This window comes from Hyaena hyaena, unplaced genomic scaffold (assembly GCF_003009895.1).
Source record: "Hyaena hyaena isolate Hyena2069 unplaced genomic scaffold, ASM300989v1 scaffold_1969, whole genome shotgun sequence".
Lineage (NCBI taxonomy): Eukaryota > Metazoa > Chordata > Mammalia > Carnivora > Hyaenidae > Hyaena > Hyaena hyaena.
Genome location: NW_024082590.1, coordinates 105889 through 130698, shown reverse-complemented (window position 1 = coordinate 130698; position 24810 = coordinate 105889). Strand labels below are relative to the sequence as shown.

The 24810-nt window shown below is 40.6% G+C and overlaps 1 protein-coding gene across 1 annotated transcript in view; it reads left to right on the top strand.

Annotated features, from left to right (window-relative positions):
* Window positions 1-12127: 12127 nt before the first annotated feature.
* NLRP14 (NLR family pyrin domain containing 14) overlaps window positions 12128-24810 on the top strand; it is a 39427-nt gene continuing 26744 nt past the window's right edge. Inside the window, exons 1-4 of the mRNA XM_039225173.1 lie at window positions 12128-12419; window positions 13201-13269; window positions 16999-18592; window positions 21971-22135. Of these exons, the coding sequence (XP_039081104.1) occupies window positions 12128-12419; window positions 13201-13269; window positions 16999-18592; window positions 21971-22135 (2120 nt within the window). The remainder of the gene's footprint in view (window positions 12420-13200; window positions 13270-16998; window positions 18593-21970; window positions 22136-24810) is intronic.

Here is a 24810-nt window from a genome sequence, read left to right as displayed (position 1 = left end):
AAATTAAATGAAAATGAAAAAAAAAAGTCGAATTCACTTTTAGTAAGGCACAGTTTGGGATCCTCAGCTTTTAAAACTGTTATTTTAACAACCTCAGTTTATTTTCCATGTAATAAATGTGTTCTATTTCATGGTTTTATAAGCATGTTAGGAATGGTGTGGGAAAGCAAACTGTAACACACATCTCTTGAGATGTCCATACTTGTGAACCTTGGATGTTTTATTCCCAGCTAGAAAGGGCCCAGAAAACTGCCAGGCCAGAAGTAGGTGGTCAGTAATCATACGGTTTACTAAAGGGGGGCTGCCTATTGGGAGCCAGGCTGCCTAGGAAAGGTCATGCGCAGCCAGGACCCAACGCTCAGACCACTGGCGCACGTGTTCTTGGTTACCCGGAAAGGAAAGAAGTCACGCACCCACACGTGTGCTTCGCGCAGAGGATCCTAATCGCACACTATCCTCTACGCTGAGCTGTGCCACCAGGCGAGTCTGAAGCTCCTGTTACGAATAGGAGGGTGGGTGCAGTTCCCTCCACCAGCCAACGGGAAAAGGGGCTCGCCGGGCGGGCGGAAACGTCTAGGTGCCCTGCGCAGCTCTCCACGCGCCTGCTGGGGCACGCAGCTGCGTAGGGGCCTTGCGCATAAAAGGTCAAAGAGTGAGCTCCCGGGTTAGCATCAAGCTGCAGGTACCTGTTGAGGGGTTTCTTTAACTTTTCCCCTTTCCTCTTTGGCTCTTGGCTTTCAGCCTTGGAATTTAACCGCTCTTGACCCCCTCTGTGACCCAAGGTATGGAATGACCCTTCTGTTCCCCGGTGGTGTATGCCCTTTCTAAACTAGGATGTTAGGTCTTGGGAGGGTCTTTCCAGCGCCCACATTTTTAAGGAAGACAGGAAAGGGAATGGAGACCCCGACCCGTGGTCCAGAAGGAGGAGCTGTCAGACCCCTCCAGTAGAGAACGCAGTGGGCGTGCGGGTGCAGGGCCTATAAAATAAGTGGCAAGAGAGGCCACTTCCCCAGTGCGTTCGTGGGTAAGGAGTCCGCTTCGGGTGGGAACCTTGTGTGGTCATTAACTCGCGGGCAGCACCTGCTAATTCTCCTGATGTCGGGTCGTAGGATTATGCTCACTTTCGTCATACCTCGTCAATGAAGGCACACGTCTCACCTCCCTGCCTGTGACCAGGTGTTCAGCTTTCAATCTGGGAATAATCCCTCCACCTGAGCTCTGCTGTTTTTCCTCTACTTTGTGTCCCCCAACCCCCACCCCTCAGCTCTTCATCCTACTGAAGACTAAACAAACAGCCAAAAACTTTACAGACCCTGTGTTCTACCGGTTTTTCTCTCTCCTCCTTCCTTGTAAAGTTCTAGAAAAAAAAGCACATGTTTGCTCCCTGTACCAATCGCTTCTACCCATAGTAGTGAGGTTTTAAATAACTTCCACGCCAGTCGCCTAAAATTGCTCTCTCTGCAGTGGTTGCCAGTGAGCTCCCACCTGCCAAATTCATGTGCAGTCGATGGGCATTCATTTCTTCATCTCTTTGGGATTTGACAAATTGATATTGGCTTCCTTTTACCTTTTGGTTTATTTAAGGAATGTATTGTGAGTAAAATTGTCACAAATTGTCTTAAATCCAAAACGCAATCATGGTTAACATTCGGTATATATTTTTTTGTTTTTATGCAGAGGCTTTTTTAAAAAATTACTTAGCTAAAGCTAATTCCTGATACTCTTACCAGATGCTTTTAACCCAGCACATATTGTTTGTTGCTGCAGGAAGAGGTCATTTTAATGACTAAAAAAAATCAAGTGTATGCCGTATTTTGATGCATCTGTTTCATTAATCATAACTGAATTTTATTTGACAGTTATTTACCATTTTTAAAGATACCTTTATACTGAAAACTTTATTTCTATACTTGGGATTCTTTCCGTTGGTGAATTTCCCAGAGAGAGGTAACTGATTGAAAATTCATGCAGTGTTTTAAAAGTTCTTCATAGTTGTGGACATGCAGCTTTCCAAGAGTGTAACTATTAACATACTAACAATATCAGGTGCAACCCATTCTCCTTGTCATCTTATGTTATGTTTTTAAGTTAAATATTTTTGCCATTTTGATAATTGTGAAGTGATATCATCTAGCATGTATTAGTTTTGATATCTGCTTAAGTTTGAGTATTTTCTGAAATACTTTTTAGCCATTTATCTCTTTCCCCCCATATGAATAGCCCATTAGCAATAATTTGCTTTTAGTGCTTTTCTAATCTATTTGTATTATGTCTTTGTGGTAATATTAACCTTTTTTATGTAAAGTATTTCTTTTTTTTACACATATTTATTTAGAGAAATTGCACATGTACACATGAGAGCAGGGTAGGGGCAGAGAGACACAGAATCCCATGTTGTCAGTGCAGAGCCCTACCTGCGGCTCAGACTTACGAACCTGGATATCATGACCTGAGCTGAAATCAGAAGTCAGATGCTTAACCAGCTGAGCCACTCAGGAACCCCTGAACCTTTTAAAAATAATCATATTATAGTGTGAACTATAATTCACATAGAAGACAGCATGAAGCATAAGTGTGCAGCTTAGTGAGTGACTACCACGTGATCATCCATGTAGACTAATACACAGTCAAGGAAAGAACACTACCAGAGCCCAAGCACCTCAGGGGCATCTTCCTGCTCACCAACACCTCCTTCCCTGAAGAGGTAGTGTTAAATCTACTTTTACAGGTACTTACTTCCTTACCCCTAGCCCATGTAAAAAGTATGGTTTTAACCCCTATACATGCAACAATAGACCTTATAGTTCTCTTTTTTTTGGTTGTTTTTATTTTTTATAAATGGAATTATATGGTACATAATCTTTCTGGGTTTGGCTTCTTTCACTGATCATGTTTGTGACCTTCATCCTAGTGACAGGTAGCTGCATATCATATATTTTCATTGCTGTATAGGATTTCTTTTTGTATGAATTTACCACAGTTTATTTACTGGTTCTATAGATTGGCTCCTGGATCTTCATAGAACTTGGGAATTACAAACAATGCTGCTGAGGCTATTCATATATGTCTCTTAGTGTTTGTACACACATATTTCTGTTGGATGTTTTCTGAGGATAGTAATTGTAGGCCATAGGAGATGCACATCTCCAATTTTTAAAAAATATTTTATTTAGAAATAGTTTTAGATTTACAGAAAAAGTTCTTACATACTCCTTACCCAATTTCCCCGATTTTAACATCTTGTGTTACTACTGTGTATTTGAAATCACTAAGGCAATCAATGAAGACTAGCAACCAAGTCACGTTTAATTCAGATCTCACTACTGTGTCCTAGTTCTTTTTCTGGTTTTGGATCTTTTCCAGCATATTGTATTACATATAGTTACCTTGTCCTTGTCTCCTCTGGTCTGCCAGTTTCTCGGTCTCCACAGACTCCCTCTTTGCCTTTTTTTTTTTTTTTTATGACCTTGACAGTTTTGCATGTCATTTTGGGGTTTGTCCAATGTTTTCCTTATGTGTAGTCTGGGATTTGAGGTTTAGGGGAGGAATATGACCCCAATGTGAGGAATATGATGTACCATTTTCCTCTTATCATTATCAATGGTACATACTATTAACAAGACTAATGACTGATGGTTTTAACCTTGGTCACCAGGCTGCAACAGTGTTTATCAGGTTTTCCCACTTAGCAAATCCCTAAACATAGACCACACTCCTGGGTAGGAGAGGATTGGGGTTAAGATCTACTTCCTGGAGGAGGGAATATCTACATAGAATATTATATTTGAAATTCTTCTGTAAGATAGATTTGTCTCATTTCCTCATTCATTCATTCATTCATTCATCAATATCCACATGGACTCATGGATATTTGCTTTCTGCTTTGAGTTATAATAAAATAGTATGTTATTTTGGCCAGTGGGAGCTCTTTCCAGTTGACTTCTATGTCTTTTTGATCTACCCCATCCTTTTTTCCTTTCTGGCATTATGAGCTATAGGCTTGTCTTGTATATTCCCAGCCCCAACCCAAAACCTGAAGTTTCTCCAAGGAGCCCTGATTCTGTTATTGGAGAACAGTATTAGAACCAAGATCTGAGTCTGGGTGTGTATCTACAATTTTAGTTGTTCATGTCAACAGTTCTGAGTGGCTTTACTGATTTACACTCCAGCGCTATTTGCTAAATTTCCTATAAAGTTTTTGCTGTTGGGGTGACTGGGTGGCTCAATCAGTTAAGCATGGAACTCGATTTCAGCTCAGGTCATGATTGCACAATCGTGAGACAGAGCCCCATGTCTGGCTCCGCACTTGGTGTAGAGCCTGCTTGAAATTCTTGCTCTTCCTCTCTCCTGCTTACATTCTTGCTCTCTTTTGTTTTCTGATTTACCATTTGTATTTGAATTCTTATGGACAAGAGGTTTTAATTTCAACATAGTTAACTCCTACATAGTTATCTCCTAATATTCATGCTGGTTCTCAATCATTTCCCTTATTGTGCCCAAGACGGTAAGTCCCCCTTCTTCTAAGGTATAATGAATATTCTCTGCTTCCTCCTCTGGTCTGAAATATTAATGGCTTGCTGATTTACTCTAGTTTAATTCTGTGAGGATGTTAATTACTTTTTTTGAATGGTTTATCAGTTGTCCTAATCTACACTGAAATGCTTCTCTTTTCAATTATATTCCTTCTGGTATACATTAAAATCTTATGAGATTGTCTTTTCCTGAGTTATCTACTCTACTTCTTTGATTTGCTTATTATGGTAGCATCCTAGAGAAGGACTGATTTGAGTTACATACTCAGCAGTAGATAGTAAGGCTTTGGAAATGGTTTCAACTGGGGATGGGACCTTTGACAATGTCTGAAGACACTTTGTCACAACTGTGGGAGATTGAAGGTTCTAATAGCATCTAGAGTCCTGCAGTGCTGCTGAGCATTATACAGTGCACTTAAGTGTCCCTCAAATGAAGAATTATCTGGTCAACAATGTTCGTGGTAGTGAGATTAAGAAACTGCTATAGGAGAGTCCATAAAGGCAACCAAGAAAGAAAATCAGGTGAGAGTATATGAAAAGGATGGGAATATCCTATTTTCTAGATAAAATGTCACTTCCCCCAGACCTTCTCATCTCTACCCTTTCTAGAAAGGAATCCCTCCTTCCTTTGTCTTCTAGGGTCCTATTAGAGTTCAGAAGATTGCCATTACATATTTAGAGGTTCCTCTTCCTGTAGCCCAGTGTTCAGCACAGGATCCCGTATCACAGAACATGGCCACACAGATTGCATTTAACTCTGAATTGCCCGTGCCTAGAAAAATAAAGTGAAATTAAATGGTACCTAGTAGAAGGAGAATGGGCTTTGTAGTTTGATTGACTACTTGTCACCTCTTTAATCTGGGCAAGTTTCTTAATTTCTGAATCCTTGTATCTGTAAAATGTGGATAAAAACAGGACCATTTTTTAAGACTAAAGATTTACATAAAGAACCTATACACTGTAGATCCTCAATAAGTGTGGTCATTGTTAATATGGGAGGAATGAATATTTTGAACAAACATGCTTTAATTATAAGGGGCAAACACTTATACCAATATATTTGCAAATTGAAATCTTAGACACTGGATTCCCATTTTAGTTCACAACATGTTGGAATTTATGAATGCCTTTACATGAGAGGAGCAATGCCAGACAGCATCTGTTTTCCTCTCCCCAAAAATATAAACAAAGGAAGACCACAAAACAAGCAAAAAGAACAGCATAAAACTGTTCCCTCTAGAACAGCATAAAACCTTTTGGAAGGAGGCCAAAGCATATGGTATTTTCTGTCAGAACTGTACATATCTTGTCATAGTGGAAATCCAATAGGATTCAGAACCATCTAGATACCTGGAAAGGCAAGAGGAAAAAAGTATTGGATTGTGAAAGTTAAGGGAAAAGAGAATATCAAGAAGGCTTTTATTATATGTGTGGCACCCTGTAAATTAGGTGCACACATTAATTTCTAACCTTTGCAGAGGCAGGTACTGTCAGTTTTCTTCTAGATCTGAAAGTTGAATCCAAATATACCTGTTGGGTTTTGCAACAGGATGGTGATTGGTATGAGTTATCTCAGTGGAATTCTGGTGGCAAAAGTGAGATTGCAGTGGATTGAGGAGGAATAACAGATAAATAACGTGTAAATAACAGGTAAAGGAATAACAGGTAAAAAAGACTCTCTGAAGAAGTTTGAGCATGAAGATGGAGGAGATGTGGAATAAAGGGAACATTTGTGTATGACTAGATTTGGGCATGTTTAAATGTTAGTGAGAAGGGCTGAGAGGTCAGGGAAACATTGGAGACAGGAGAGAGATTATTAGTGAACTAAGTCCTTTAATAGTTGGATGCTGATGAGATTCAGATCATGGGTAGAGACAAGAGCTCTACAAAAGGGGAAAGAGCCCCTTTGTTACAAAAAGAAGAAAAGATTGGCCCACACACCGTGAAATCCTGAAAATTTCTAGGCAGGATGCTAGGTTGTGCTGTTCTGTGACTCATTTTCCCTCACTTACCTAGCCCTTCTGTCTTAGGGAAATCTCATTGTTCCTTTGAGGTTTCCTCAAATTTACTCTTTTTACTTCTTTAAAAAAAATTACTGTGGAACCTGTTTTGGTACCATACTAATCAGTAATCTAGAATATTCCTGCAGTGCAGTTACCAAAAAAAAAAAAAAAAAAAAAAAACAGGGTCCTAAAACAGTTGACAGCTCCCTCATTACTGTAGGATAAAGTCCCAATTTACTATGTAATTTTGAGAAATTCACTTTCTGCTTAAGAAGTAAAATCCCCCTCCCCACCCCCTACTCCCATCTTTCTTTTCCAGGCCCATTAGCAAGAATAGAGGTAGGTATTATGGGAGATGGGAGAGATCTAGGTGCAATTCTGTCTGTACCACTTACTAGTTCTGTCTCTAGCCAACTGCTGAAGAGATGAGGCACTTGGATACATGGTTTAAGCAATTACCTGCAGGTATCTGTGCTGAATAAAAAAACTGAATAAGGCTCTTAAGCAGCTGATAAATAAGAGGAAAACCAGGCTCAACAGAGGAGGATTTGATAATGTTTCAGGAACTGTCCCAATGGGAGGGAGGGCATGAAATTGCCCAGTTATCTGGAAGATACTAGGAGAGGCTGCGTTATGGGAGCCTGCAGTTAAAGTGTGAGTAGTCGTTGCTGATAAATGCCAGAGTGGGATATGGTCATGGGAGGTGAGGTCTGGGGTGTGAGAGAGCGCTGTTTTGGGTGGACTTTAAGCTGGAACATACCCAGAGTATGTGTGGTGTTGGGGAGTGGATGTGAACAGACCCTCACTGGCTGTGTATGGATGTGTGACCAGAGATAACATGACCAGAAGAGGTAGATGGTGGCATATTCCAACTGTATGAGCTTCAAGAATAATGCTTCTTTGATGGGGTGCAATAACAATGTTTTACGGGCTGAGATCTATGTCACGTGTTGGTGGGGGAGCAAACAGATGAGAGTTGCCAGTAGTTAGGTAGGAGTCTATTCTGTGCCAGGTGATATATGAACTCTACCTCATTTAACCCATGCCATGGTTCTCTTGAGAGTGATTCTGATCTCCTCACTTGCAGGAGAGTAAACTGAGGCTCAGAGAGATGAATTGCCTTTATTTCTTGTAGCTCATAAGTGGCAGGACTGGGAATAACTCTGGGAAGGTGGAAGAAACATATAGTGGTCTGTATTAGAGGTGTGTTTTTATGATAGCAAATGTGTTCCAGGGGGTGCTAGGTCAGTACTGAGCCTAATACACTGGGCTTCAACACACATTTGTTGAATTTGTATTTTTATAGATATTTTGTTTTTCTCATCTTTTCCATCAGTCCTGTTTATTCACATTCTTTTACGTTTCCCCCACTGAAGTCTGAGTATTGATCCATGGACAAGATGAGAGATAGGTCATCATCATCCTTCTTTGCTGATTTTGGGCTGCTCTTGTATTTGGAGGAGCTAAACAAAGAGGAATTGAATAAATTCAAGTTACTTCTGAAGAATGAGACCGTGGAATCCGGGTGCTGCCAGATACCCTGGGCTGAAGTGAAGAAGGCCAAGCGAGAGGACCTGGCTAATTTGATGAATAAATATTATCCGGGGGAACAAGCCTGGGATGTGGCTCTCAAAATCTTTGGCAAGATGAACCAGAAGGATCTGTGTGAGAGAGCAAAAGCAGAGATCAACTGTGAGTGATGCCGGGACCCATCTGGGGCTGGGAGAAAGATGTGCTTCCTGAGGCCCATTGGGATGATTCTACAAAAGGGACTTGGGGATTAAACCATTGTTGGATCATTTGAGAAACACTGAAGGGGCAGGAGGGTTTTGAGTATTGTTACTCAGCCTGGCTCCTTAATTGGGGATAATTCATCCATCTTGTACCAATTAGGATGATTAAAGAAATTGAGTGATAAGAATTGTCACATGTGGTGTTCCTGTGCCTGAACTGCAAATACTCCTAGGTTGCACTAAATTTTAAGGAATTTCAAGTATGATTTAAGATCTTTGCTAACATATGAGGAATGGGCAATATTTTGTTAAGGAGCATAAGCCAAGCCGATATTTCTCACCATTTCTATGTATGAAATATTATAGACGTCAAAACTTCCTTACTCATATACTTTATAAGGGTGACGGCTACAAAGTGTATGTTCATTATTTTCAAGGAACCTCACCATATCCCTGTGAGGTCAGTGTAGACCAGGTATCAGGCTTAGTCTTGACCACTTGCCCTAATTACAGGATGGACAGCCTCGCCAGAGGTCCTGCTGCAGTGCTGTTGACATGCCACGTTCCCCCCCGCCCCCCAGCTAAGCTGGTGGAGTCTGAGGCTCTGTTGGCTCTGTTTTTCTTAAGTCCAGAAGTCCTAGAATTGGACCACTGAGGACCATTCTGGCCCCTGTTGTGACTATCGCTAACGTTCTCCTTGGTTTTGGTGAGTCTCACAATCCTGTTGGAACCTGTTGCAGGGACAGCCCGTTCCCTGGGACCAGAGGATGCCAGGACACAAGAGGAACAAGACGAGCAGGCACTGCAGGGTGAGCAGATGTTTGAGTTTTTGTTTTGTCATCAGATTTGGGAGGAGGTTGGGTGTTGGACATGTGATGGGAGTTTATGCCCCAGGAGACAGTTGTTCAGCTCTTGTTAACTTCTAATATACTACCTGTTGCTGATTATTCAAAAAGAGTCAACAAAACTGGCTCTCTGGCCAAGGTCAGAATCCGGCCAGAATTAAAAAGGGCTGTTTAAATTCAGGGCCTCAGTGAGAGTAGTATTTGGAAATGCCCAGTCAGAAGTTCACAGTCTAATGAACGTTATATTCACGTCTTATTTTACAGGTTAGAGAGGCCCTAAGTTTGGCAGAGACTATTTGGCTTGTCACATCTTTAGAAATGATGTAACTGAGTTCCAGGAGTGGTGACTAGCTAGTGCATTATAGCATATAGTTTCCAGAACCAGGTAGTCTTAGTTCAATGCCATTTCCATCCCCTCCCACTGCTTTGTTTTAAATTCTATGTAGTTGAATTCTAGTTCATATAAATGGAATTACAGGAGAAAGAAACTGGATCAAGTTAGAAATCATTCTTAACCCAGCTATGCTGCTTTCTGATGGGCCACATTATTTTTTTAAATGTTTATTTAAGAATGATAGAGCAAGCAGAGGGTGCAGAGAAACACTGAGAGAGAATCCCAAGCAGGCTCCATGCTGTCTGTGCAGAGCCCAATGTGGGGCTCAAACCTATGAACCATGAGGTCATGACCTGAGCTGAAACTAAGAGTTGGATGCTAAACCAACTGCACCACGCAGGCACCCCTGGGCCACATTATTTCACTCGAGAAATAATTAATACCTGTTTTATTTTAAGCATTAATAAATAAAAAATTGCTTACTGTGTTAAGTGATCTTGAAGATAATCTTCTGATTCAGTATAAGGAAGTTTATTCTTGTGGTATTTATTACTGGCCATAAATTTAGGAAATTAGGATTCCATCTTCTAGAAATTAACTGTTAGAAAATTTGGAAGACAGATAAAAGTATAATGAAGAAAGTAGTAAAAATCAAACTCATAGGGGCACCTGGGTAGCTCAGTCAGTTTAGGGTCTGACTTTGGCTCAGGTCAATGATCTCACAGTCTGTGGGTTTGAGCCCCACATCAGGCCTGCTGCTATCAGCACAGAGCCTTCTTTGGATCTTTTGTCTCCCTCTCTTTCTGCCCCTCCTCTGTTCACACTTTTCTTTTTAATTTTTAACATTTGTTTATTTTTGAGAGACCATCATCTTCATAATCCCAATTTTCTTTTAAGTGTGATACTCTACTAAATATTACACCATAAAAAAGAAAGAGTATCTGCCTTATACTACCTACCTTCTGGAGGAGATCTAAGCATAGTCTAGTGAGACATGAATTGTGTTATATGTTTGTACTGAATGCCCTGGTAGAACAAGAAAAGAATTATTTACTTAAAAAAATAATTGTAGCTTGTGAGATGTGCTATGCATGAAAATATAGTATGTTTTGAGAAATATGAAAAGAACTATTCTAGCATTGGGGTTCAGAGAAAGCTTCTCTGAATAGTTACATTTAAGATCAAAAAAGGAATTGGACTTAACTAGGTAAGGATGAAATTATGTTTTTGCTTTGCTTGGACACTTGGGAATATAGTTTTAATTCTAGTATAGTTTAACTCACAGTGTTATAGTAGTTTCAGGCATACAATATAGTAATTCACCAATTCTATACATTATTCAAGTGCTCATCATGATAATACTCTTAATCCCCATCACTTACTTCACCCATTACCCTCCCCCCCACACACACCTCCCCTNAAAAAAAAAAAAAAAAAAAAAAAAAAAAAAAAAAAAAAGTCAGGGTCCTAAAACAGTTGACAGCTCCCTCATTACTGTAGGATAAAGTCCCAATTTACTATGTAATTTTGAGAAATTCACTTTCTGCTTAAGAAGTAAAATCCCCCTCCCCACCCCCTACTCCCATCTTTCTTTTCCAGGCCCATTAGCAAGAATAGAGGTAGGTATTATGGGAGATGGGAGAGATCTAGGTGCAATTCTGTCTGTACCACTTACTAGTTCTGTCTCTAGCCAACTGCTGAAGAGATGAGGCACTTGGATACATGGTTTAAGCAATTACCTGCAGGTATCTGTGCTGAATAAAAAAACTGAATAAGGCTCTTAAGCAGCTGATAAATAAGAGGAAAACCAGGCTCAACAGAGGAGGATTTGATAATGTTTCAGGAACTGTCCCAATGGGAGGGAGGGCATGAAATTGCCCAGTTATCTGGAAGATACTAGGAGAGGCTGCGTTATGGGAGCCTGCAGTTAAAGTGTGAGTAGTCGTTGCTGATAAATGCCAGAGTGGGATATGGTCATGGGAGGTGAGGTCTGGGGTGTGAGAGAGCGCTGTTTTGGGTGGACTTTAAGCTGGAACATACCCAGAGTATGTGTGGTGTTGGGGAGTGGATGTGAACAGACCCTCACTGGCTGTGTATGGATGTGTGACCAGAGATAACATGACCAGAAGAGGTAGATGGTGGCATATTCCAACTGTATGAGCTTCAAGAATAATGCTTCTTTGATGGGGTGCAATAACAATGTTTTACGGGCTGAGATCTATGTCACGTGTTGGTGGGGGAGCAAACAGATGAGAGTTGCCAGTAGTTAGGTAGGAGTCTATTCTGTGCCAGGTGATATATGAACTCTACCTCATTTAACCCATGCCATGGTTCTCTTGAGAGTGATTCTGATCTCCTCACTTGCAGGAGAGTAAACTGAGGCTCAGAGAGATGAATTGCCTTTATTTCTTGTAGCTCATAAGTGGCAGGACTGGGAATAACTCTGGGAAGGTGGAAGAAACATATAGTGGTCTGTATTAGAGGTGTGTTTTTATGATAGCAAATGTGTTCCAGGGGGTGCTAGGTCAGTACTGAGCCTAATACACTGGGCTTCAACACACATTTGTTGAATTTGTATTTTTATAGATATTTTGTTTTTCTCATCTTTTCCATCAGTCCTGTTTATTCACATTCTTTTACGTTTCCCCCACTGAAGTCTGAGTATTGATCCATGGACAAGATGAGAGATAGGTCATCATCATCCTTCTTTGCTGATTTTGGGCTGCTCTTGTATTTGGAGGAGCTAAACAAAGAGGAATTGAATAAATTCAAGTTACTTCTGAAGAATGAGACCGTGGAATCCGGGTGCTGCCAGATACCCTGGGCTGAAGTGAAGAAGGCCAAGCGAGAGGACCTGGCTAATTTGATGAATAAATATTATCCGGGGGAACAAGCCTGGGATGTGGCTCTCAAAATCTTTGGCAAGATGAACCAGAAGGATCTGTGTGAGAGAGCAAAAGCAGAGATCAACTGTGAGTGATGCCGGGACCCATCTGGGGCTGGGAGAAAGATGTGCTTCCTGAGGCCCATTGGGATGATTCTACAAAAGGGACTTGGGGATTAAACCATTGTTGGATCATTTGAGAAACACTGAAGGGGCAGGAGGGTTTTGAGTATTGTTACTCAGCCTGGCTCCTTAATTGGGGATAATTCATCCATCTTGTACCAATTAGGATGATTAAAGAAATTGAGTGATAAGAATTGTCACATGTGGTGTTCCTGTGCCTGAACTGCAAATACTCCTAGGTTGCACTAAATTTTAAGGAATTTCAAGTATGATTTAAGATCTTTGCTAACATATGAGGAATGGGCAATATTTTGTTAAGGAGCATAAGCCAAGCCGATATTTCTCACCATTTCTATGTATGAAATATTATAGACGTCAAAACTTCCTTACTCATATACTTTATAAGGGTGACGGCTACAAAGTGTATGTTCATTATTTTCAAGGAACCTCACCATATCCCTGTGAGGTCAGTGTAGACCAGGTATCAGGCTTAGTCTTGACCACTTGCCCTAATTACAGGATGGACAGCCTCGCCAGAGGTCCTGCTGCAGTGCTGTTGACATGCCACGTTCCCCCCCGCCCCCCAGCTAAGCTGGTGGAGTCTGAGGCTCTGTTGGCTCTGTTTTTCTTAAGTCCAGAAGTCCTAGAATTGGACCACTGAGGACCATTCTGGCCCCTGTTGTGACTATCGCTAACGTTCTCCTTGGTTTTGGTGAGTCTCACAATCCTGTTGGAACCTGTTGCAGGGACAGCCCGTTCCCTGGGACCAGAGGATGCCAGGACACAAGAGGAACAAGACGAGCAGGCACTGCAGGGTGAGCAGATGTTTGAGTTTTTGTTTTGTCATCAGATTTGGGAGGAGGTTGGGTGTTGGACATGTGATGGGAGTTTATGCCCCAGGAGACAGTTGTTCAGCTCTTGTTAACTTCTAATATACTACCTGTTGCTGATTATTCAAAAAGAGTCAACAAAACTGGCTCTCTGGCCAAGGTCAGAATCCGGCCAGAATTAAAAAGGGCTGTTTAAATTCAGGGCCTCAGTGAGAGTAGTATTTGGAAATGCCCAGTCAGAAGTTCACAGTCTAATGAACGTTATATTCACGTCTTATTTTACAGGTTAGAGAGGCCCTAAGTTTGGCAGAGACTATTTGGCTTGTCACATCTTTAGAAATGATGTAACTGAGTTCCAGGAGTGGTGACTAGCTAGTGCATTATAGCATATAGTTTCCAGAACCAGGTAGTCTTAGTTCAATGCCATTTCCATCCCCTCCCACTGCTTTGTTTTAAATTCTATGTAGTTGAATTCTAGTTCATATAAATGGAATTACAGGAGAAAGAAACTGGATCAAGTTAGAAATCATTCTTAACCCAGCTATGCTGCTTTCTGATGGGCCACATTATTTTTTTAAATGTTTATTTAAGAATGATAGAGCAAGCAGAGGGTGCAGAGAAACACTGAGAGAGAATCCCAAGCAGGCTCCATGCTGTCTGTGCAGAGCCCAATGTGGGGCTCAAACCTATGAACCATGAGGTCATGACCTGAGCTGAAACTAAGAGTTGGATGCTAAACCAACTGCACCACGCAGGCACCCCTGGGCCACATTATTTCACTCGAGAAATAATTAATACCTGTTTTATTTTAAGCATTAATAAATAAAAAATTGCTTACTGTGTTAAGTGATCTTGAAGATAATCTTCTGATTCAGTATAAGGAAGTTTATTCTTGTGGTATTTATTACTGGCCATAAATTTAGGAAATTAGGATTCCATCTTCTAGAAATTAACTGTTAGAAAATTTGGAAGACAGATAAAAGTATAATGAAGAAAGTAGTAAAAATCAAACTCATAGGGGCACCTGGGTAGCTCAGTCAGTTTAGGGTCTGACTTTGGCTCAGGTCAATGATCTCACAGTCTGTGGGTTTGAGCCCCACATCAGGCCTGCTGCTATCAGCACAGAGCCTTCTTTGGATCTTTTGTCTCCCTCTCTTTCTGCCCCTCCTCTGTTCACACTTTTCTTTTTAATTTTTAACATTTGTTTATTTTTGAGAGACCATCATCTTCATAATCCCAATTTTCTTTTAAGTGTGATACTCTACTAAATATTACACCATAAAAAAGAAAGAGTATCTGCCTTATACTACCTACCTTCTGGAGGAGATCTAAGCATAGTCTAGTGAGACATGAATTGTGTTATATGTTTGTACTGAATGCCCTGGTAGAACAAGAAAAGAATTATTTACTTAAAAAAATAATTGTAGCTTGTGAGATGTGCTATGCATGAAAATATAGTATGTTTTGAGAAATATGAAAAGAACTATTCTAGCATTGGGGTTCAGAGAAAGCTTCTCTGAATAGTTACATTTAAGATCAAAAAAGGAATTGGACTTAACTAGGTAAGGATTAAATTATGTTTTTGCTTTGCTTGGACACTTGGGAATATAGTTTTAATTCTAGTATAGTTTAACTCACAGTGTTATAGTAGTTTCAGGCATACAATATAGTAATTCACCAATTCTATACATTATTCAAGTGCTCATCATGATAATACTCTTAATCCCCATCACTTACTTCACCCATTACCCTCCCCCCCACACACACCTCCCCTTTGGTAACCATCAGTTTGTTCTCTGTAGTTGAGAGTCTAGTTTTGGTTTGTCTCTTTTTTTCCCTTTGTCCATTTATTTTGTTTCTCAAACTTCACCTATGAGTGAAATCCTGTGATATTTCCCTTCTCTCACTTACTTTGCTCAGAATTATACTCTCTAGCTCCATCCATGTTGTTGCCAATGGCAAGATTTCATTCTTTCTTATGGCTGAGTACTATTTCATTGTGTGTGTGTGTGTGTGTGTGTGTATGTAGGTATATATATATATGTGTATACCACTTTTTATTCATTCATCTATCAGTAAACACTTAGGCTTCTTCTGTTTCTTAGCTCTTTTAAGTAATGCTGCAATAAACATTGGGGTGCATATATATTTTTGAATTAGTGTTTTCATATTCTTTGGGTAAATACCCAGTAGTGGAATTACTGGATTGTATAACTGTTCTATTTTTAATTTTTTTGAGGACCCTCCATACTATTTCCCTTAATGGCTGCACCAGTTTGCATTCCCACCAGTGCACAAAGGTTCCTTTTTCTCCACATCCTCTCTAACACTTGTTGATTTTAGCCATTCCGACAGGTGTGAGGTGATATCTCATTATGGTTTTGATTTGTATTTCCTTGGATGATGAGTGATTTTGAGCATCTTTTTTTTGTGTCTTTTGGCCATTTGGATATTTTCTTTAGAGAGATGTCTATTCATGTCTTCTGCCCATTTTAATTTGATTATTTGTTTTTTTTGGTATTGAGTTATAGAAGTTCTTTTTTTAAAAAAATATTTATTGGGGCACCTGGGTGGCTTAGTCAGAGATCCAACTCTTGATCTCGGCTCAGGTCATGATCTCACTGTTCATGAGTTCAGGTATCACCTCAGGCTCTGTGCTGATGGTGTGGAGCCTGCTTGGGATTCTGTCTTTCCTTCTCTCTGCCCCTGCCCTGCTTGTGCGCTCGCTCTCTCTCTCTCTCTCTCTCTCTCTCAAAATAAATAAATAAACTTGAAAAAAAAATATTTAAGGGATCTCTGCACCCAACATGGGGCTTGAACTTAGAACCCCAAGACCAAGAGTCGTACGTTCTACCGACTGAGGAAGAGCCTCAGGCACCCCGAGTTGTAGAAATTCTTATTATATTTCAGGTACTAACCCTTTATCAGATATATCATTTGCAAATATCTTCTCCCATTCAATAGGTTGTCTTTTAGTTTTGTTTATTGTTTCCTTTGCTGTGCAGAAGATTTTTATTTTGATGAAGTTCAAATAGTTTGCTTTTGTTTCCCTGGCCTAAGGAGATGTATCCAGAAAAGGGAATATTTTTCTTTAAAATATTCTCCAGGCTATGCTTCAATGTTCATTATTTTTCTGTATTTTACTATATGGTAGATTATTTTGATCTGTAGATTCAGATATGTCTTCACATCTTCTCTGGCTATCACTCACTGTTAATTGTTGACCTGTGTTCTTTTATCATCTGGATGATGACTCTGTTCTCCACATAAGTCATCTTTTTTCCTCTGTGGAGGAAAAGTACAAAGAAACATATTTCTCTCTCTATTTTAAGTAGGCTCCACATCTAACATGGGGCTTGAACTCACAACCCCAGGGTCAAGAGCTGGGTGCTCTACTGACTGAGCCAGCCAGACACTGCAAATACAACATATTTTTAGAGCAAATATAATTTTTACTCTCCACTATAAATTCATGCTTCTGCATGATCAGTTTTGTTTTGTCAGTTTCTTATGCAGGTTTTAAATCTATAAGAACATGTTTGTTTATTAGTTTTACTTATATTCTTATGTAAATCAGCTGCACTGTGATTCGAGCACATATCATTGCTTGTTCTTGACTTCAAGTCCAGTGTTCTTAACACTGCAATTTATGGAATTTGCTTTGATCATGTGTATCTTTGTTTGTTTTTCCCTGCTTCATTGTAACTAACTTAGGTGATGGAGCAGAATACAGAACCCACATAAAGGAAAAATATTGTAGCACGTGGGATAATAAGTGTGTGTTTGGGGAACCTGAAGATTTCCATCCCGGAGTTGCTCAGAAAGATCACGAACTGCTGGAACATCTGTTTGACGTGGATGTGAAAACTGGTGAGCAGCCACAGACAGTAGTGCTCCAAGGGCCTGCTGGAGTCGGGAAAACAACCTTGGTGAGAAAAGCAATGGTAGACTGGGCACAGGGCAATCTCCACCAGCAGAGGTTTAGCTATGTCTTTTATCTCAATGCAAGAGAAATCAACCAGTTGAGAGATCGAAGTTTTGTTCAAATGATATCAAAGGACTGGCCCAGCACTGAAGGCCCCATTGAAAGGATCATGTCCCAGCCCAGTCGTCTCCTTTTTATTATTGATAGTTTTGATGAGCTGAACTTTGCCTTTGAGGAACCTGAGTCTGTGCTGTGTGAGGACTGGACCCAGGTACACCCAGTGTCCTTCCTTCTGAGTAGTCTGCTGAGGAAAGTGATGCTCCCGGCGTCATTCTTATTGGTGACAACAAGACTCACAGCTTATAAGAAACTGAAGCCTTTGCTGAAGAATCCACATCCTGTAGAGCTGCTGGGTATGTCTAAGGGTGCCAGAGAGCAGTATATTTACCATTGTTTTGAAGACCAGAAGAGAGCTTTGCAGATATTCAGTGCACTAAGAAGCAATGAGATGGTTTTTAGCATGTGTAAAGTCCCCCTGGTGTGCTGGCACCTTTGCACCTGTCTGGAGCAGCAAATGGAGAAGGGTGGTGACATTATGTTAACCTGCAAAACAACAACAGCTCTGTTTACCTGCTACATCTCTAGCTTGTTCCTACCAGTAGACGGAAACGGTCCTAGTCTACCCAACCAAACCCAACTGAGCAGCCTGTGTCACTTGGCTGCCAAAGGAGTGTGGACCATGACGTCTATATTGTACAGGGAAAATCTCAGAAAGCATGGCTTATCTAAATCCGATGTGTCAATTTTCCTGGACCTGAATATTCTTCAAAAGGACACAGAGTATGAAAACTGCTACATGTTCACCCACCTGCATGTTCAGGAGTTTCTTGCAGCTATGTTCTATATGATGCAAGACAACTGGGGAATCAGGGACAATTCCTTTCAGTCTTTTGAAGACTTGAAGCTGTTGCTTGAAAGCAGCAGTTATGAAGACCCCCATCTGACACAGATGAAATGCTTTTTGTTTGGCTTTTTGAATGAAGATCAAGTAAAACAACTGGAGAAAACTTGTAACTGCAAAATGTCACCAGAGATAAAATGGAAGATCCTTCAGGGGCTGGAGATGCTGGGGAACAGTGAAGATATTCCAGCACAGGTGGAATTTCTGGAGTTGTTTTACTATCTGTATGAGACTCAAGACGAAGCATATATAAGCCAGGCAATGAGCTATTTCCAAAAGGTTGTCATTAATATCTGTGGGAGAATCCATTTGCTTGTGTCTTCATTCTGCCTTAAGCACTGCCATTGTTTACGGACCATGAAACTGTCCATAACTGTGGTATTTGAGAAGATGTTAAACTCAAGTCCCTCAGCTGAAATTTGGTAAGCATGGAAGAGCCCCGAAGGGGAGTGAGGGAAGTAGATTTCATTGGTGAGAGGGGAGGAATTGTTTAGCTGAGGTCCCAAAACCAGAATAAGCCTTCAGGCTTGTCCTATCTTGAGGCAAGGAGGCCAAGCACTAAAACCCCTTCTTGACCAGCCATGGCTACTGGTGAGGAAAGGACAAAAATTTGCCTGAAGTGGCTCTCTTGGCCTGAGGGCAATGCCAAGAAAGGGGCTTGGCTGAGAACTGTCACCTGTCAACACCCTCAACAACTAGAAATAATCTTTAGGTCACATGCTAGCACAAAGTCGCACCCAGTATGGTACACATGTTTAAGTTTAAAAAGAATGCCCTCCAGAAGAACAAGGGGACGGAATTTCTTACTGAAGCTGGTTTACACAAGGCATCTATCTGGGCTGTTTTCCTCTGTAAGCTGCTGACCTAGCTCACCTTTCCCGTAGCCTAGATATAAGTCAGCCTTTGCTGTGTAGTTCATGAAAGATCTTATCCCTTTAACACCTAACTGGAGAGAGTCCGATGTGAGTAGGAAATAGTAGGAGCTGAATGAATATTTTCAAAGAATAAATGAGTCTTTAGGATTTTATGCCTATTACTTTATCCTCTTCCCTTTGTTGAATTGCCTTTCCTGATTCCATCTATGTCTGGGGGAAGAATTCACCTATGGGATTAGCTCCAGATTTATCTAAATTTGAGGAAATAACTATGTGGGATATAGTTATCTAGTGCATGGGGTATTTAACCTCTTATCCAATTCAATGCTGGTCAAAAGTGTATCTCAATTTTAAGATTACAAAACTGATTCAGAGAAGTTTGCCTGGAAAGTAAGAGCACTATTGTTGATTCAACACACATCAGATAATAGCTAGTGTCTGCTTAATACGTGCAGACAGTCTTCTATGTCCCGGCTCATTTAGTCTGTCAACAGTCCTAGGCAGTTGCTCTTATTTCCATTTTACTAGTAAAAACCCTGAGGTATCAAAAGATACTAATTTGACTGAGATCCTACATAGGATTGTAAGCCCTTGGCTTTCTAGCTTGACCCACACTGCCTCGTTGCCATTATGTACATTTGCAGAACCATCTCCCTTGTGAGGACATAACATTTCATTTCTCTTCAGCTGTGGGAGTGGGAATTCTAGGCTCAGATGCCATGATGTTTACTGTCCTTGGGGTGTTGTAAGTAATCTCCTTTAGTCTGTTTTCTCAATTTTGACTTAGTGGTTCTGTTTAAATATGTGATTGAACCCAGGGCATTAGAATGTATTATATGCCCAATAGTGAATATTAGGAAGGTATTCTGGCCATTATATTGCTGGTCCTCAGGTTACCTTCCCCTCACCTATGTTCTAGTGTTATCTAATACTAGAGTTGGCCTTGTTGCTAAAAGTGGAGTCTGAGAAACCCACTGTTTTAAGAAGCACATTATAGGTGGGTCAGTGTCTTCTACTTAACAGCATTGCTCTCTGTCTTGTTCAGTATTATATACCATGAAATTTGTTTTTTTAAATAAGCTTTTTTTTTTGGACACAGAGTATGTACCTGAGTGGGGGAGAGGAGGGGAGAGAGAGAGAGAGAAAATCCCAAACAGGCTCTTCACTGTCAGCCCAGAGCCTGAGTTGGGGCCTAAACTCACAAACTGTGAAATTATGAACTGATCTGAAATCAAGAGTCAGACACTTCACCAACTAAGTCACCCATGCACCCCTCCCACAGCATTTCTACATAGTAAGCACTTAAATGTTTGAGTGAATGATATATTGCCTAGTTTTCTCAAATTTAGGACCTCAGGTGATATAGCGACCAGCACTCTGCAATGTTATTGAATCTAATTTTTAAGTAAGGTATGGGGAAGCCAATATTTTTTGAGTAGTGAAGGAGATCAGGATATGCCACCCAAAATATGCCACTTTTCCATTAGAAATATTTTGAGCTGAAAGCATTTGAGTTCCTGAAACCCCTTACCTACCTACAAGCAGAGCCTCTGAAAAGAACTTGACTGTCACGAATCTCCTCGCTGGAAGTGATTTCTCTAATTTCTTCTTGGAGACAGAAGTTGGCCCTACACCCAGATAGACACTGTCACAGCTATCATGTCTCTTCTCTGTTCTCTTAAGGGTCCATTCATCTTTCCAACAAGCCCTTTGTTTTTCCACAAGTGGCTTTTCTCCACCTGCCTTTCTCCCACTAAATTGGCTGTATAAACCCAAACCGTTCCTACACCTCTGAGATACTCATCACTGAATTCCTTCAGAAGAGGTCCACAATGCCTGCACTAAAACAGTTTGTATGCTATTCTGTTATTAATCTGTCTTTTGCCCATCCAGTTTATAGGGCCCCAATTTACAGGCCCCAGCAAGAACCTAAGAGGCCACAGGGAATAAGATACCTTTCCCCCAACCTCTTGTATAGCAACTATTTGTGTAAGGCAACATGCTAGACTTTTATGTATTTTAATATAAATAAGAGCCAGCTACCAGTTGTTAGCGTTTACAATGGGAAACGTTTGCTAAGCATTTTCTATAGATTCTTATTGAACCTTCACAGTAATCCTAAGAAATAGATACTATTATCTTCACAGTTTAAGATGAAAAAACTGAGGTTCATCACCTAGGTTAGTGTTGCCAGAATCAGCCCGTTTAGTGAAAGGCAGAGTTGGGACTCAGGACTGTTTTGTTGTAGAGCTTTTGCTTATAATCCTAAGGCTGTCCTCTGCTTTATACCTTACTAACCTTTGCTTATGAGTTTGTCGATAGTATGCCTAATAGTTAAATTATACAACGTTTACAGATATACAAAGTGCCTTTACATATGCACTAAACTTGACTGTTAAATCCTCACAGTCCTGTGAAGGGAGATGGAATTTCCATTTCATAGATGAAGAGGGGTCAGAGCTCCTAGAACTGATGTGACTTCCCTAAAGTAACGTAGCTAGTAAACGGGAGAACTGGAGCGCAAGACCTGGGCTTCTTAATCTACACCCTGGTCCCGGATATCTCATTACTCCTATTCTTAACTCTTTGTAGTCTTATTTTTCTTCTTGATGCTGGCTCTTTGGGTATTTGAAGACCTTGTGGCTGTCCTTCCTACATCTCTTCCTCCAAAGCGAAGCCTCTCTAGTGTAGTTTTGTATGTTGAAGTCTGTTGAGGGGGTGAGGGAGTTACTAGGCAAACAAAGCCTTTGGAGTGCTAAGAGGAGGATTTTCAGGTGGACTGTGCCCACGCCAGACCTGCACGGATGCACTCACCATTTCCAGGGTGTACTTCCTTTCACCCAACACCGTCTTCTGACAGTTGCCCTGGATGAAATAAATACATCAATCTTTTTTTTTTTTTTTTTCTCAATTACGTAGGCGAAGGGATGGTGGTCGCATTACTCATTGCTGGCAAGATCTCTGTTCAGTGCTTCATACAAATGAGCACTTGAGAGAATTGGACCTGTGTCATAGCAACCTCAATGAATTAGCCATGAAGACTTTTTATCAAGAACTGAGGCATCCAGACTGTAAACTACAAAAACTGTTGTAAGTTTGCCATGAGAAAATTTAATGGAGTTATTCCAACTTCTTTCTTTGTCCCATTCGCTACTACTTATTAGGTGGATCCAATAGTAAATATTTAAAATCCATGGTGTAGGGGCACCTGGGTGGCTCAGTTGGTTGGGCGTCCGACTTCAGCTCAGGTCATGATCTCACGGTTCGTGGGTTCAAGCCCCGCATCGGGCTCTGTGCTGACAGCTAGCTCAAGCCTGGAGCCTGTTTCAGATTCTGTGCCTCCCTCTCTCTCTGATCCTCCCCTGCTCATGCTGTCTCTATCTCTCTCTCAAAAATAAATAAATAAAATATTTAAAAAAATAAAATAAAATCCATGGTGTAAACTACTTTAAGAACGCCACCAGTGGAAACCTCTTGGGGTGTGGAAGCATAACTAACTTGTTCTGGGAGTGCAGCAGCTACTGACGTGTTTTTTGGGACCCGATAAGGAATTTTGTACTTGAAGAAGAACCCAGAGCTAAGGCATTATAGGCAGCTCAAAAACATTTTCAAAGCTAAGTTCTTGAGTATACTATTTTTCCTTTTTAATATTTTTCTATTGAGGAATAATTTACATTTAAAGAAGGCACAGATAATAAGTGTCTAGTCATGCTTGAGGATTGCATATACCTATGTAACCAATACCCAAAACAAGATAGAAAATAATTCCATCATCTCTGGAAGTTTCCTTCTATCCCCTTCTATTAGTTTTCTTACCCTATCTAGTCTAAAAGGCAATTACTTTCTAAATTTATAACTATAGATTAGCCTTGTTTGTTCTTTTTTTTTTTTTTTTTTAATGTTTTTATTTGTTTCTAGGAGAGAGAGGGAGAGAGAGACAGCGTGAGCAGGGGAGGGTCAGAGAGAGAGGGAGTCACAGACTGAAACAGGCTCCAGGCTCTGAGCTGGCAGTCAGCACAGAGCCCGACGCGGGGCTCGAACCCACGAACTGCGAGATCGTGACCCAAGCGAAAGTCGGACGCTTAACCGACTGAGCCACCCAGGTGCCCCTAGCCTTGTTTGTTCTTGTAAATAGTTTTGATTGCTTCATATAGTATGTATGTGTTGTGTCTGTATTCTTTTGCTCAACAAAATGTTTTAAAAGCTTACCCATGTAGTTGCATGTTTTAGTAGTTTGTTTCTTTTTATTGCTGATGTGAGCATTCCATTGTATAATCTACTGCAGCTCATTCATCTCTTTTGAATAGAGCCCTGGATTGTTTCCTGTTTTTGGCTATTGTGAATAAGGCTGCAGTGACTATTATTGTACTGATTTTGTGTGTGTGTGATATACATTCTCATCTCTTGGGCTAATATTTAGAAATGGAACTGCTAGTTCACATATGGATGTTTAACCTGTTAAAAAACTGCCAACCAGCTCTTTTTGTACATTTTGTAGTCCTTCTGGCAAAATATGAAAGTTTCTGCTGCTCCTCATCCTGGACAACATTTGCTACTTGTCTTTATTATATTCTAATTTGATTCTACAGACCCTATCACTTTTTTACATTTGCTGGTTTACACGGCTCTCTCCCTCTTGTCTACTGACTCTGCTAAGAGCAGGAACTGTTCCTATTTAGTACTGTATTCAGTGCACATCCTTGTGCTCGAGGCCTAACTGGTGCTCAGTAATGTGTACTGAATGCTGAACAAATGATTAGCACTGGAGATTGATGTTCTTTTTGGCTGGTGGGGGTGGGAGACAGGCTTCTCCCTAAATATTTCCCTTGGAATCTCCATGTTTTTAGTGAGATCTGACCTTATATTTCAAAAAACCAGATTTGGTCTTGTTTTTCACCATAGATGTGGTAGGCAACTGCATAGACGTAACGATTAAGGGGTTCCTGGAAATCCTTTCCATTCACCCCCAGGCATCTCCCCTACATTTTCCTCTCACTGAAAGTCACCAATCTAAAGCCCTAACAAGAGCTACTGCCTTCTTTTGGGTTAAATGGCTCCCTCTTTTAGAATGCAAGGGTCCCTTGGAGGTGACACCATGAAGGCAGCCCTTAGTCTTTCCCACCTCAGTGTGATCTTACTTCCTTAAGTCCTTTTTCCTTAACACACCAAATCGTACTTTCAATTTATATTTAGTGAGTGCATTAGGCACTTGTACCTGTTTACAGTATTAACCATCATCATCTGGTAAAAGTTTTCTTTTCTTATGCTTGGCTAGAAGTGGGGTGAGGGTGAAGGGTTTGGTGGTGGGCGAAAGAGAGGAGAGGTGATTCTACAAAGAGATGTTTTGAACAGTTAGTGAGCAGTGTAAACATACTAGGCATTTGGGGCTAGCAGAGGCACTTAGAGAAAAATCAGATGTAGCTAACAATGACTCAATAGCAGATAATAGCTAGGAATAAAAGGAGCATACTTAACTTCCTCCCATATTTAGCTTTGGGCTGTCTCTGAACACTAAAGTCCACAAGATGACAGCATCTTTTGCAGTGATATGTTTTGCTAATGTTGCACATCAAACAGTTGATATTAATTATGAATTTACCTGGGGTTATTTAAAGGATTAAATGTTATGAATTAATGCTGTAATGAAGTATTTGGAATATCCCCCATTATTTTTGGTAGTCATTCCTGGGATTAAAAGTTCAGAAATTCCTCCTCTGCTTTCCCTGATGTTATTACCTTCTTTTCCATCAAGGTCAAAAAAGTTG